The 16463-nt window shown below is 42.1% G+C and overlaps 1 protein-coding gene across 2 annotated transcripts in view; it reads right to left on the reverse strand.

Annotated features, from left to right (window-relative positions):
* Positions 1–10861: 10861 nt before the first annotated feature.
* The window catches only part of FUT10 (fucosyltransferase 10), a 54321-nt gene continuing 48719 nt past the window's right edge, over positions 10862–16463 (reverse strand). For both annotated transcript variants that reach the window (XM_079778927.1, XM_079778926.1), the window contains one exon: positions 10862–11355. In XM_079778927.1, the coding sequence (XP_079635053.1) occupies positions 11183–11355 (173 nt within the window). In that variant the 3' untranslated portion in view covers positions 10862–11182. The remainder of the gene's footprint in view (positions 11356–16463) is intronic.

Here is a 16463-nt window from a genome sequence, read left to right on the forward strand (position 1 = left end):
CTGCTGCTGGCGCCGGCCCCAATTGCTTCGCGCAGTCAGTGGGTGTGAGCGGGGCCGGCACCGTCAGCACATAGGAGCGATGGTGGCAGGAGCAGGGCTGCTGGCAGACAGAGGACTGGGGGTCACAGTGGGAGGGACCGGGCACAGGCGCAGAGGATAGGCTGAGACCTGCCCCTGTGCCCACCGAAGCCTCATGGCCCAGAGTTCCTTTCAAGGTGCACGAATTTGTGCAGTGGGCCCCTAGTTGAATATAAACTATAACTGAAAAATAAAGTTTAAAAAATATATTTAAAATTTTTTAAGTGGAACCTTGGATTATACTCTCCATGAATGACCATGAACTAGACATAGTGTTCAGATGATACAAAAAATGTACCAATTCCATGACAACAAAATGCTGTCATCCATTTTATTTTGTCAGCTAATGACGCATCAGTATGTCCTTTGGAATAAATTCTGTCTCTTTAAAAAGTATATTGTAGAGCCGAAACCAGTTTGGCTCAGTGGATAGAGCGTCAGCCTGCGGACTGAAGGGTCCCGGGTTCGATTCCGGTCAAGGGCATGTACCTTGGTTGCAGGCACATCCCCAGTGCGGGGTGTGCAGGAGGCAGCTGATCGATGTTTCTCTCCCATCGATGTTTCTAACTCTCTATCTCTCTCCCTTCCTCTCTGTAAAAAATAAATAAAATATATTTTTTTAAAAAAAGTATATTGTAGAACAAAATACCATGAACTTTGATCTAAATCTAGATTCTGCCACTTATTTGCTGGGTTAATTCAGTTAAGTTACTCGGCACTCTGAATCTGTTTTCCCATTTGCAAAAATCAGAATGATAATATTTTCCCTTTACAAAGTTGCTTTGAGACTCAAACCACATCACAGCCATATGTAAAAATGCTTGGAACATGGTCAATACATACTGAGCAATAGAGAGCATGCAAAGACATCATTTCCAAGACAACATAATCTAGTAGGTGAGATACAATTTGGAAACATCCTAAGGCATCATATACACATACATTATAGAAACAGAGACAGCCAAGATGAATATTATAGTTACCCAAAGAAAGCAAAGGTTTAGGGTTAACTACTAAGAGGTTTGAGCCCCTGACTAGGGAGTACGATCTTGCCATAATATGTGAAATCATAGTACACCGTTGGTATTTCTAAGGTGTATATATCTCCAAAGAACTTCTTGAATGCTTTATCTCACTTTGTGACACAGCAATACAACCTATTCTTCAACAAACATGTATCAAAAGCCAGCTAATTTCCAGGTGTTCCTTCTCCTGGGCCTGTCACCATCTGCACAGAAATATAAGAACCCGGCCAGGCTCTTCTACCCCCTGAGGAAAACAACTACCCCCACCTTGCTCTCTGCAATCAGCACTCTGAACTGACACATAGCTTACTCTTTCAAATGTGCTTTAAAAAAAGTGTACATTGTTTGGTTGCATTTTCCCTGGTTGTTTAGTTTCTTCTCGTTTATTTTCTTATCTTTTAATGTATCCCAGGTACTACAAATAGTGCTCATTCCTGTACATTATATCAACATGTCTACCACCAGCAATAAGACTTGACAAATTAATTATATAAATTAATTTTCCAGTCTTGGCTTTATGTTTTAAAGAGTGATGCATTGAATGAGAAGCATCAACCCAGGAAAATATTGTCTGTGCTGGGAGCTCATTTTAAATGAAAAATGTTTTAAATTCAAAGACATCTGTAGATATTCAACCATATTTTCACTTACTCATGAGCAGGTTTTTAATCAAGGCATTGGAACATGCTACTTAACATAAATCATTAACTTTGGTAACAAAGTATAGGCATTAATAAATGAGATTCATTTATTAATTGATTTTTCCAGGCACTATGCTGGGCACTAGGGATATACGGGGTGGGAGAGGGGGTGGGGGGGAGAGACACCAATTGATCTTCAAGAAATCTAGTCTGTAGGAGACAAACATGTAAACTGGTCATTAAAATTACAATATAGTAAGTCCTTTTATAAACATTTCCAGATAGATTTTCCCCATCTGTCAAGAAAGGTGCTAGACTCGGAAAAGAGAAGGTAACAGGAAATAGGTATCTTATCAAGATAATCTACAGAATAGGCATATAAGATTGCAGATGCTACTCAGTCCAGAAGACCTGGGAGGGCTCTCTCTTACCACCTCGGGTGGTATCCATCCGCAGAGGCCTTGACAGAGCTCAAGGACATACCCCTGCAGGGAAGAAGCAGGGCCCTGAGTGGGGAACAAAAGACAATGAACATGCTAACTCCAAGACCAGTGAAAGAAACTGGAGGAGATCCTAATGAAAAGAGGCGGAAGATTCACTCTCTAAGCTCCAACTCCTCATTAAAAGTCTTAACTGAGCTAGAATGTAAAACGTAAACCAAAAGTCAAAGACTGTTAAATCCTGTTCTTCCTCCATCCCTGTAGGTGTGTGGATGTGCACACAGGTGAGAATGTTCTCATAAGCTTAACCTATCAACTCTTAAAAACATTTTGGGAATGGGTTGTTTGTACTGCTCCCTCCCTTTCCACTGGAATATTATCTGGGTGATTACAAAGAATAAATATACAATGTGTAATGCACACGAAGAAGAGAGAAATAGTCTTTGAAAGAACTAGGGAAGGCTTCACTGAGGAAATTACTTGAGCTGAGTCTTGAAGAATAAATAGAGATTCATCAAACCGATATTCCAGGCAGAGGAAATAAAACAGTGTATACAAATATGTAGAGGTATGAAGAAAGCACAGAGCGTTCAGGCAACATATAGTTTGGTATAGGACAGTGGTCGTCAAACTCATTAGTCAACAGAGCCAAATATCAACAGTACAACGATTGAAATTTCTTTTGAGAGTCAAATTTTTTAAACTTAAACTTCTTCTAATGCCATTTCTTCAAAATATACTCGCCCAGGCCATGGTATTTTGTGAAAGAGCCACACTCAAGGGGCCAAAGAGCCGCATGTGGCACGCAAGCCGCAGTTTGCCAACCACGGGTATAGGATAGCACATGATGGAGAAGAAAGAAGTGAGCCTGGAAAGTTAGGTAAGGGTTCTGTCAGGACATACTCTCCCTCAAAGGGAATGAGTGGCTATTAAAAGATATTACACTAGGAAGTGTTTAATTTACCAGAGAAAGGTTTTATTGAGAGAATGGCCCTGAAGTGAGCAGAATGTGTAGCTCACACCAAATAAACATATTGGGAAAAGTCTATGCAGAGGTCATCTGAGCTGGGAGGTGGAGGATGTGGGGTATGATCTTGGAAGAGACCACAGAACTCTTGAACTTGGTGGGACAAGACTGCAATCTGTGAGGTTCTACACCAACAGTGGCAGAAGAAAGGGACAGATGTGGATGCCTTAAGGGAGTGGACTACTAACTGGAATGGATTAATATGGAAAGAGGAAGCAAGGAAGGAATATAGATGAATCTCAGATGTGCAATTTTGGTGATTTGGCAGATTTATGGGGAAAGATCTTGATTTTTATTTCATTAAGGTCAAGGGGCCTGTGATGCATGTACGTCAAGTTTCCCAGTGGGTAGTTTATCATGATTAGAAGCATGGCTTTGAGAGGGGGGAAATATTCGGTGTTAAAAAGCAGATTAGTGATTGTCTAGGGCCAGAAATGGTGAGTATTAGATACAAAGGGGAACTAGAGAACTTATTGGGGTGATATAAATGTTGTAGCTGTCTACATTCGAAAAAAACTCACTGAACGTGAAATGGGTGTATTGTATTTTGTGTACTTACAATACAATAAAGTTAATTTTAAAAATGGTTTAATTCATAAGTATATATATTAATGTGAGTTGACAATGTGAAGTAGACAAGATAGATGAGAAAGGTTACAGAGTGAGGTAAGAAGAGGATCGAGCCCTGGCCGCCGTGGCTCAGGTGGATGAGCATAGTTCCATGCACAGGAAGGTTGCCGTTTCGATTCCCAGTCAGGACACAAACTCAGGTTACGGGTTTGACCCCAGGACGAAAGGCAACGCTCGATTTTTTTCTCTCATATTGATGTTCTCTCTCTCCCTCTCCCTTCCTCTCTCTCTCTAAAATCAATAAAAACATTTTTTTAAAAAGAAGAGGACTGAGGCTAGAACTGTATATAAAGGGTAGAAGAGAAAAACTAGCAAAATCATTAGCGGGTGTTTAGTGCTTGGGCATGAAACAGAACAGCATTGTTTTAAAGGTCTTTGGGGCTTTATGTCATCTAGCTCTGCTTCATCTTACGTATGAAGGAACTGGAGTTCATGTTGAGCTGAAATGCTTTGCTCAAGGTCACAAAGTAGTTAATAGCAAAGGCAAAACTAGCCAGGACTCCTGGGCCTGGGATGGTTCTGTGCTACACTGCTCTATCAGTAGGACTCAATTGCAGAAGGACACCCTACATCACAAGAAGTGCCAACAGCGTCCCACTGGAGTTGTTCCATATATTTAGTTCTCTTAATCACTGCTTTCTGTGTGCAGGGGTCACCAAGGAGCCACAGCACCTTACAAGCTTGTAAAAAGCCTTGGGAGCCAAAACCGGTTTGGCTCAGTGGATAGAGCGTCAGCTTGCGGACTGAAGGGTCCCAGGTTCGATTCCGGTTAAGGGCACGTACCTTGGTTGCGGGCACATCCCCAGTAGGGGGCGTGCAGGAGGCAGCTGATCGATGTTTCTCTCTCATCGATGTTTCTAACTCTCTCTTTCTCTCTCTCCCTTCCTCTCTGTAAAAAATCAATAAAATATATATTTTTTAAAAAAAAAAAAAAAGCCTTGGGAGACAAAACTGCCTGGTGAGGAAGGAGAGGGGTGCTTCCAGCTGCCACTACCTGAGACCTTGGAAGTAGAAGGGATAAGGTTAGATCTAGACATGCACCACCATGCCTGCAAGTAGAAGAAGCATTCTTTATCCCGCGAATACACCCTTACAAAGCAGGGTCTCTGTTTTACTTTGTTTTCCTGGCATGACACACATTGACAGGCACTTTCTGACGATCAAATCTATGAACATGTCACACTGACGATTAAGAAAAAATGTAGAGAAGGTATTTAACATTTTATCAAGCCAAGCACCACCTTTCGATTTTTATTTTCTTCTACTTTAAAAAACACACAAAATGAACCCACTTAAGTACACTTGCCCTTACAATGAGAAAAGAGACAAAAAGTTGACTTCGTTGGTAAATATCGAACAGATGGAACCAGAAGCGTCTAGGGGAGAGGAAATAGAGACAAACATGGTTGTCATGGTTTCTTTGAGATGCAATAAACAAAGGGACCCAAATGGACAATAAAATCCCCCATTGGGAAAAACCACATGTTGCTCCTTTCTGTCTTGGTTCGATAATTGCCAAGCTCACTTTGAATGTCTGGAGTCAGTGGGAGATGAGAGAACAGTCATGCTGTCACTCACCCCTGGCTATTCTCAAATTATATTTACCCTGGGACCATCCTATCCTCCTATATAACAGACATCAAACAATTAATGGCAAGCTCAGATTAATCAATTGTCCCAGTGGGCAGTGCCCTGAAGAAATATGTGCTACATGTAAACACGGGAGAAGCTGTGCACAGCCTGCGACCGAGTTCTCAGTTTAATTGGGAAGCAGCGAGCACATATGAGGGGAACGTGAAAGATTTATACATCCTGGTGGACACCTTCAGGTTCCCCGTCTCTAGAGTCCCTTTGCAGTCATGTCGAAATTAATCTAAATCCAACTCCACTTACATTCTAAGTAATAAGTGAATCGTCTGAGAGCTCGATACATCTGCACTGTCCAATGTTTCCCCATAATTTGTTTGTGGGGTGTTGAAAAGGAGGCAATGGGGATGGGGAGGGACCCCTTCACAATGGCTTTTTTGAGAGTCACACTGAAGCCAAGCACAATGAAGACTGTCCCTCTATGATGTTAAACAGGCAAATGTTGGAACATTCAAATGTTTGGCTGAACTCATGATTTGTCTAGAGGTTCCGATCAAGTTGACACAAGGTCTTTTCCAAGGTCATCACAGAGGCTGCCAGCACTGAGATCAGACTGTTGAAACCCTGAGCTCTACCCTCCCCGCCAAAACAGATTCTTTCTATTCCGCACAAGATGAGGGCTTGTTTCTCCTTGTTTTCCTTGCCCTTCTTGAGTGACCCTCCAGATTGCTAAAGGGTTGTGCAACTTGAGCAGAGGTGCCGTGTGGAGGTGAGGAATGTGGCTGTGTTTCTGAAACACTGGCTCTGGGGTGATGGGCAGGAAGACCGGGCACTTGAGCCGGCTGCAGCCGCAGGAAGGGTGGCCTGACCTTGGCTCAGTTACATGTCCTCAGAAGCCAAGAAGTCACCGAGTGATTTTCAGGTTTTTTAAATTTATCTCTCAAGTCTGCCCCAAAGCCCAAAGCTTGCAACATCTTATTTCCTGTTTGGGGATTTCCTGAAACTGAAACTGTAAAGAAATCCATAGGAATACTTCTCTGGAGCTATGACTGCACATCGGCTTCACCATACAACTCACCTTGCCAACTCAACACTCTTTTAAAAAAATATATATATATATATGTATATATATATATATATATATATATATATATATTTCAGAGAGGAAGGGAGAGGGAGCGAGAGATAGAAGCACGCCCCCTACTGGGGATCTAGCCCACAATCTGGGAATGTGCATTGACCAGGAATCAAACCATGACCTCCTGTTTCATAGGTCGACACTCAACCACTGAGTCATACTGGCCAGGCTCATCGCTCTTTTTATATCTCCTCACAAAGTGCATTTTTCATTCTTTTTCTTCATTGTCCCCACCCCTCTGTTCCTTGTCATTGTCATTCCTTCTAACTTTCGGGAAATGTAAAAGCCTATTATAAAGTTTATTCTAGGGTGCTGCTTTTTCAAAAGATGGGTTATAATAGAGTTTTAGGGAACTATGTTATCCTCTATAATTACAAAACTGAGGGAAAGCATCAAAGTAGAAAGAATCACTGACTTGACTAGTGGTGTCTGGGTCTTAGACCTGGGACTTGTATGAAGGGGATAGGCATAATAACTATGGCATAGGAAATGGCATCACATGCTATTTTCTTTGAACTTGAAAGCCGGTTTTCCATAATCGTGATCATGGTTTACTATAGTGTCACTTCCAAGATCCCAGCATCGTTTTTTCTGAGGTTTTGTTGTTCGCACAACTATATCATCATTACTTCATGGTCCTTCCTACTCTACTCAAATTTCTACTTCTTCCCATCATAGGTTTAGACTTTTCCATAAATAAGGTGCCTGGTGAAGATGCTACTCTTTCCAAACACAAAAAAATTCCTCCAGAACTAGGGGAACCCACTTGCCTTGCATCGCCATATGTGAAGGGATTGATGGGGAAGTCCCTGCCAGAGCAGGGCATCTCCACCCAGGAGACTGGAGCTCGCCACCACTACAAAAAGCAGCTAGTAGCAAACCTTCTCTCCATTCAGATAAAAAAAGTTTAAAATTTCACTCCGCCATGGTTACATGGAGATTCATTTGGTATTATTAAAGTAAGGGGGGGGGTGAGGAGGGGAGAAACTACCTACCTCCAATAGTTATTGTGATAACTAAGTGCTATTATACAAGACAGCCTCCAGCACAGTGCTCACCAGAGGCATAAATCATGTCTTGGGCTTTCTTTTAATAGTAGAACAAAAACACCTCATATAATATAGTTAACAATCTGGCCTTTAACTAACAACCCCCTTGCCAGTCCTTTCTCCTTTGATATTACCAGATAAAATGGCAGAGAAATAAATTCCCTTCTATCCCCAATACCACTCAACAGTGTGCTTCCTCCTTCAAAGAGTGTGCTTCCCTTGAAAATACAGTGACTTTGAAATGGTTGGTTACTGTCTTAATAAAAAACCATCTACAAAATCAAATTTCTTAGGTTTTGATAAACAAAGAATGGTACACAGAGAAGAACTTCAAAGACCAGTCCAATCACTTCCTGTTATGTACAAAAGTTAAGGTCCAGGAAGGTTAAGAGATTTGTACAAAATCAGGGGTGGGGGGAGAGATCAACCAAAGAACTTGTATACATATATGCATAACCCATGGACACAGACAATAGTGTAGTGAGGGCTTGGCGGGGGGGGGGGGGCAGGCTAGAAGGTGTCAATGGGGAAAAAAGGAGGATATATATAATACTTTCAACAATAAATATTTAATAAAAAATAAAAAGTAAAAAGAGATATTTGTACAAAATCATGTACCGCGCCAGCACGGCCAAGGGTGAACCTGAGTGGGGGCGGTGAAGGATTGAGAAAAAGACAGACAAGAGAACGAAAGCTGGGTCTCAGTGGGATGCTGTCCTCTCTGATGGAGAGCTAGCGACAGCGCCATGGACTACAAGCCATGTCTTTCTTTTATAGCCAGACTAGAGGCCCGGTGCATAAAAATTCATGGACTGGAGGCGGGTCCCTCAGACCGGCCTGCCCCCTCTCATAGTCCGGGAGCCCTCAGGGGCAGGAAGCGACCTGGCGATCAGGGGAAGGCAATGCCATATCACACCTCTGCTGCTGCCACTGCTGGCAGCGCAAGCCTCGGCTGGCCCTGGTTACCTGAGCCTCAGGTGGCCCTGGGCGGCTGGGCAGCCGCCATCTGAGGCTTGCCTGCGCCTCGGGCTGGGGACTGGGCGCTGCCATCTTGTGGCTGTGGGCGCTGCCATCACTGAGGGCGTGGCAGTCAATTAGCATACTCCCTCCTTATTGGCAGTGGGCGTCGCCATCTTTGAGGGTTGGCGATCAATTAGCATATTCCCTCCTTATTGGCTGTGGGTGCCGCCATCTTTGCAACTGTGTGAGGGTCAATTAGCATATTCCCTCTTTATTAGATAGGATTCCAGAGGCAAAGTAAGGGCATGGTCAAGATATTTACAACATTCTTGTGGGTTTCAATCCTACTCAATTACACGCACCTGAACTCTATCAAGCCCAAGTCACTCAGGCACGTGGGACCACATGTTTGCACCAAGGGTTCAAGCTTACTATAGCTGTTGGCTATGATTGTGCTGGGAGGGCTCTGCCCTCCAAGCTGGGACTTGCACGTGGCCATGAGAGGACTGTGCCCTCTCATTAGTCTGAGGCTTGAACCTATCCAAACCCTGTAGCCGCTCTCCACAAAATCATGTTTAGTTAATGGCAGAGCTAAGATTGAGAAAGAACCCAGTCATAGGGCAACAGCAATGTGACCCTTCTTGCCTCTGGTTTCAGTCCTCATTTCTCTGACCCAGCCGGAGAGAGAGCTACTTAAGAGATTGCCCCATGACAGGCACAGGAAGCCACTGGCCTGCGATAAAAGGGGAGTGGTGCCACAGGAACCCCTAAACTTCCCCCTTATGCCACGTCAGGGACATGAGTATCAGCAACTCTTCCTGTCCCCTGGAGCTTACATCTTTCCACAGTAAAGAGTATCGAAGCCATGCCATAGTGGGTGGCACCAGGCTCTAGCATCGTCTAGAAAACGTGAGTCCGTGCTTTCTCCTTGTCTTTTGTGGAGCTCCAGCAGATGCTCTAGACAAAGCAGCTGAACTTGGTCTGTGACAGGATCAGAAATGACAGGGAATGCTCACACACCAATGGACCCACCACGACAGGCCGTATATCATCCTGAGAAAAGACAAATCAGCTTCAACACAAATGAAGCTCCCAGGGGCATTCACTTCCACCCTCATATTGATCAAAATGTACAGGCTGTCCAGCCCGAATCATACTTAGTATTCTGCTCAGCGGTATAAGGGACGGTTGGGAACATCTCGCTGATCACACACACACAAGGAGAACCGTCTTCACCAAACATTCTGCCGCTCTGGGGATTGGGAGGATACGGGGCAAAATGAAAATGAGAAAGCTAACAGAGGTGACTGAGCGTATGGAGAAGCTAGAGACGTGCCTTGTTCTTTCGACTTGAAGAGAAGATGGATAAACTTCACACAGCTTTTAGTACTCACTCACTAGTGCATCCCTGTAAACCAACAGATGGAATCTCTCACTGCCAAGTTCTCATGCATTTCACGTTCCCGCTCAGCATCAGGACAGGGCGTTTGCCAAATGCTAATAAACTGCGACTAGTGAGTAACCAGGAATCCAACGCTACACCTTCTGCCTCCCTTTCAGCGAGGAAAGCATTCACTCTGCACTACGTGAACTTCCACAAAAGGCAGCAGGGACATGGGAGCAGACATGTACAATGAAGGTGATCAGTGTGCATGAAAAATACAGTAATCCCCCCTTATCCTCGGGAGATACGTCCCAAGTCCCCCCAGCGGGTGCCTGAAACCACAGATAGTACCAAACCCTATATAGACTATGATAGTTTCATTTATAAATTAGGCATTGTAAGAGAATAACAACAAGTCACTAATGATAGAATAGAGCAATTGTAACAACAGACTGCACTAAACGTTATGTGAATGTGGTCTCCCTCTCTCAAAATATCTTCTTGTCCTGTACTCACCCTTCTTCTTCGGACGTGAGACGATAAAAAGTATTGAGTTGAGAACATCCCGCTTTTCTCTGCAAGGCGGCACTGGAGGGCTTCTCCGTGGCCCATCCCAGTGGGCAGGAGCGCTACTCCCGCACTCTGGGGACATGAGTAACTTGAACGCGAGCACTGTGACGCCCGGGCAGCCGACCCGGTAACCGAGCCACGACTACCTACCACGCTCTCTGCAGCATCGGCCGCGTGGAGATGCTGGAAAAGGGATGATTCACGTCGGCCAGGGATGAAGGCCTCGCGAGATTTCATCAGATACTCAGAACGGCGCGTAATTTAAAATATATGAATTGTTTATTTGTGGATTTTCCACTTAATATTTTCAGACTGCGGTTCACTGTGGGTAACTTAAACCATGGCAAGCGAAACTACAGATAAGGGGCGGGGGGGGGGGGGAGGGGGGCGCTACTGTATTTACCTTTTGAGTATAAAAAATATAGAGGTGACCCAGAGGGTAGTTCATATCTGTTATTTCATCGGGCTCGTTGTGAGTCCTGCGGCAATTCTCATCCTAAAGGGTAGTCCACAGAGTGGCTATGATAGTCAAATATTAAGGCAACCTAGAAAGTAAACCTCTGGAACTCTGTAGTCTATATCATCCTGATACTTGTTGAAATTAGTCCTTGAATACTAGGCCCCAAAACTCTTGAGCCGAAAAGTTTTGATTCCTATCGACCAGCCACCTTAGGGCCTGGGCTTCTTTCTTGGACTGTTGGAAGCTGGGGATCCACATCTCTCGAGCAGACCTCCGACGCGGAGCCACAGGTGAGAATGCAAACAATGTGGGCTCCGGGCAACTCAGGTGCGTAACATCTGCCTTCCATCTTTTGGGTGGTAAGCCCTGCATTGAGAGAAGGGCGGGGTGGGGGGGGGGGGGGGGGAGAGGGGAAAGAATTAAAAACATATGATAAGGAAGCCAAGTCCCACGTTCCTGCCTCGCAATAACAGAACCCAGCACGGACTTTCCCTAAAGCAAGTAACTTCACTCCATGGAGTCTCAGTAATTATACTGCTGAATAGTGGAAGGAGATGGAAAATATCTAACACTTACTGAGAATATTCTGTGCACGAGACACTTTGCTAAGCATTTTATGTAGGTTACCTCATTTAAATTGTATGGCAAACCCTATGTAGAGATCAGTACTCTTCAAAAGTGTCAAAGTTATTAAAAATAAGGAAAGAATGAGCAACTGTCACAGATTTGAGGAGACCAAGGAGATGAGATGACTAAATCTGGGATCCTGGAATTGGTGCTGGAACATACAAAGGATATTAGTGGAAAGGCTGTGAAAAATGACTGAAGTCTGTAGATCAGTTAGTAGTAGTGCACCAATATTAATTTCTTAGTGTTGACAAATGTGCTGTGGTTATGAAAACGTTATCTTAGGGAAAGCCAAGTGAAGGGGATACAAGAACCCTGTGCTATATGTGTAACTCTTCTGTCAATTTAAAATCATGTCAAAATTAAATGTTTTTTTAAAGACAATTAAAAAATGCCTTTAAAATTCTGAGAAAAATTGGTGCCCATTTTAGTAGCTTACACACAGCTAAACAATTGCTTAAATGTTAGAGTAGAATCAAGACATTTCAGAAATCCCCCATATACCCCTTCTCAGTAAGCCTTCTGGGGGTATATGATCACCAAAACCAGAGAGCAAACCAAGAAAAGGGAGAAAAACATAAAGGAAACAGAGGTGGCAACACAAAAGAAAAAGACAAGAAAGGCAATTCCCAAGATGTTGTGGAAGGGAGATCTCAGGCTGATCCCTACACTAAATGTGGAAGGCAGTCAGGATGCTCTGTGAGAAATTTCTTCAACAAGATGGAACAAACTGGATGGCTGGTATATTTGAACATCTTCAAAGGAGATTTAAACAATCAATAAGAATTAAATTAGTGATAAGTACATAGAAAAATAATAAGAAGACAATTACTGATTAAAAGGAAATAAAAGCTGTACAGGCAAGGGAAACAAATGATAGTATAAAACAAGGTTCATCTCTGAATAACAGTCATAACCCCATAAACACTGAATATTTAAAAAAAAAACTGTATGAGCATGTTATTTACTGAGTAAATACCAAAATAATTAGGTAACTAGGGAGGTAAGTGAGTGCTTCTGGGGAAAGAAAAAAGTGGAAAGTAAAAGACTACTCTTTTTTTTTTTTTAAGACTACTCTTCTTAATGCTTTTTTAATTATTTAAGTATAATTGTATACAATATTATATTAGTTTCAGTTGTATAGTAGATGATTCAATATTTCTGTGAATCATCACATACAGTGTGGCCACCTCACTTAGCTAGTAATCATCCTGTCTTTTGGAAAAGAACAACATTGGAAGATTGACACTACCTCATCTTCAAGACTTATCATAAAGCTACAGTACCCAAATACAGATGCATTAATCAGTCCAGAAATTGACCCATACATATGTTGAAAAATTGATGTTTGAAAAAGAAGCCAAGGTAATCCAATCAGGAAAGAATAATCTTTCCAATAAAGTGGTATGAATATAATTGGATATCCAAGTAAACAAGCCTCAAATCTTACATCATAATGCATTATAAAAATTAACTACAAGTGGGTTATAGACCTAAATGTAGAAGTTAAAATTACAAAATTTCAGGAAGAAAATCTTAGTGACCTTAGGTTAGACAAATTTTTTAAAACAGGTCAGAAAAAGCATAAACTAAAAAGATAAAATTGATGAACTGGACTTCCATCAAAATTTAAAACTTTACACTTCAAAAGACACTGTAAAGAAAATAAAAAGATAATACTGAATGTAAACTGTAATTTTAAAATAAAATTAAGTAAAAGAAAATGAAAAGAAAAGCCACAGTCTGGAAGAGAATTTTTGTTAATTACAAAATTAACAAATGAGTTGTATTCAAAATATACACTGAGTGGCCAGATTATTATGATCTCTGAATGCATAATAATCTGGCCACTCAGTGCATATCCTATATAATAAAAGGCTAATATGCAAATTGTCCCCTCAACCAGGAGTTCGACCAGCAGGCAGGCCGGCCAACCACCTATGTCCCCTCCCCCTGGCCAGGCTGGCCAGACCCCACCCATGCACGAATTCATGCACCGGGCCAGATTATTATGCGTTCGGAGATTATAATAATCTGGCTGCTCAGTGTATAAAGAATTCTTACAGCTGAAGATTAACAAGAAAACTCAATTTTCAGAAAATGAGAAAAAGATTTAAAGAGACATTTCACCAAAGAAGATATTGATGCCAAATAAACCATTAAAAGATACTCAACATCATTAGTTACTAGAGAAATATAAATTAAACCACCGTGAGATACCACTATACACCCATCAGAATGGTAAAAATTTTAAAAACTGACCACACCAACTGTTAATGAATGGAACTCATACAATGTAAGATAGAGCAATATTGGAAAATAGTTTAGTAGTTTCTCAAAATGTTAAACATACATCTTCCATATGATCTAGTCCTGTGGTCGGCAAACTACGGCTAGCGAGCCACATGCGGCTTTTTGGCCCCTTGAGTGTGGCTCTTCCACAAAATACCATGGCCTGGGCGAGTCTATTTTGAAGAAGTGGCGTTAAAAGAAGTTTAAGTTTAAAAAATTTGACTCTCAAAAGAAATTTCAATCATTGTAGTGTTGATATTTGGCTCTGTTGACTAATGAGTTTGCCGACCATTGATCTAGGCATTACACTCCTAGGTATTTATAGAAGAGAAATGAAAGCATACATCCTTACAGAGACTTGTACATAAATGTTCATAGCAGCTTCATTTGTAACAGCCAAAAACTGGAAACAAGTCAAATGTCCATCAACAAGTGAATGGATAAGCAAATTTTGGTATGTCCAAACTTCAGAACAATGAGAAATGTAATACTAATATGTTATGGATGACTGTCGTTATTATCATGCAGAGTGAGAGAAGCCAGACACAAAAGAGTACACATTACATGATTGCATTTATATAAAATTCTAGAAAACTGCCTAAGCTTTTTGGTCAAAAGTGACAAAAAGCAGATGGGTGCCTGAGGCAAGGGGTGGTGAGAGACATGAAGAAACTTCTGAGGGATGACAGAAATGTTTGTCATCTCAATTGTGATGATGACGACAGTCATCCATAACATATTAATAAAGCTATTTTTTTAAAAGTTTATCCCAATTCCATGAAGTTATATTTCTCATGATTACACATTGTCTCTCCTATTTTAGTCTCTTTGAGGACAGGAGCATTTATCAATACATTTTCTTTAACTGACTAAAATTAACTCATCGGTGACCTCTTCAATAATGGAAGACTTTCTCTGACATAAATAACGCAAACAGCACTGAGAATAAGCCTATTCAGATTCATCAGGAGGTCAGACTCAAGATGGCCCCTTGATTGCTGCCTCCAAGGTGGAGGAGAGCCTATGCTATGTATGTTACTTCAAAGACTCTGAAGACAAGGACATTGAATCACACCACCCTCAGGCATGCTAAAATATCAGTTAGCTGTTTTTGTTGGAAATACAGGAATGTATGATTCTCCTATATCTATTAAAAAGCTATTTACCAATATTGGTATCCCCCCTTTTCCCGTCCCCAGTAATCCTTCCAAAAGGCCTTCTGTGAAGTGCTGAAACAGTTAGGGTTTGTTCGATTCATTCAGTTTTCTGTGAATATAATTTCCAAACTTGAAAATGACTGTTAAATACCGAGCAGGCAAATCATCACCCTCTGAAGTTCTATTTCTGCCTTGGCATGTTTTGAAAATAAATAAATGGTATAGCATGGGCAATTAATATGATCTCTACTTTCTCATGTGTTTTTGCAGTAGTATGTGTATTTTGTTTTTGCTGTTATGTGGCCCAATAAATTAGGGCATAAAGGAAGTCATTGGACATCAGGATGCATTCTCTGAGAAGAATGATATTAAGTGTTCCTGTTGCTGACCAAGCCACTCAGCTTAAAATAAATTATTTTATGAGCAAACATTTGTCATATAAAACCAGATAAAATAATTTAAAATTTCATAATAATTAAAATAATGCTTTATATACATATTTAGTACATAAAAGTTTTATATAGTATACGCAAAATACATAAAAATAATTCCACACACTGTTTAGATTTCTGTTTGCCCAGAAATATGCTAGTCAAAATAAACATTTGCTTTTGGAGAATTTATTTAAACCATTATTTGTATATGGGAGTCAGGCAAGGGACTGATAGGTGATACCCAAGTGCTATGTCGGGGCCTCTCATCTTTAAAAGATTTCAAAGGTAGCAGCTGAAATTAATCTTTCTTTTTCTTTCAATAAATTACCTTATAAAAATTCAGTTATATGTAAAGTGGGGCCATGCCTGGTATAAGTGTCTAAAGTAAGCAAACAAACAAATGTTAAAAGTATCTAGAACTCTGAAGAAATGACTAAGAACTTTATTTATACCTAGGGGCTCAGTGCACGAATTCGTGCACCTTGAAAGGAACTGTGGGCCGTGAGGCTGCAGTGGGCACAGTGGTGGGTCTTGGCCCATCCTCCATGCCCTGCCCAGCCCCTCCTGCCATGGCCCCTGGTCCCCTGTCTCCCCTCTCTGTCACTGCCACTCCCACACGCTGATGGCCCTGGTCCCGCTCACACCTGTTGATGGTGTGGAGCGATTGGGGCCAGCACCAGCAGCGGGTGCAAGCAGGGCTGGTGCTGTCAGTGGGTGCAAGAAGGGCTGGTGCTGGCAGCAGGTGTAAGCAGTGGCTGCTGCCCTGATTGCCCCTCAGGAGCAGGGGGAGGTGGAGAAGCCCTCAGGGGATATGGGGGCCGGCAGCTGCCACTTGCACCTGCTGATGGTGCAGAGAGATTGGGACCAGCACCGGGCACCAGCAACGGGTGAGAGTGGCGGCTCTGACACCGGCTGCAGGTGTGAGTGGGGCCAGCACTGGCAGCAGGTGCAAGCACCAGGCAGG

The sequence above is a fragment of the Cnephaeus nilssonii genome (assembly GCF_951640355.1).
Source record: "Cnephaeus nilssonii genome assembly, chromosome: 8".
NCBI classification, from domain to species: Eukaryota; Metazoa; Chordata; class Mammalia; order Chiroptera; family Vespertilionidae; genus Cnephaeus; species Cnephaeus nilssonii.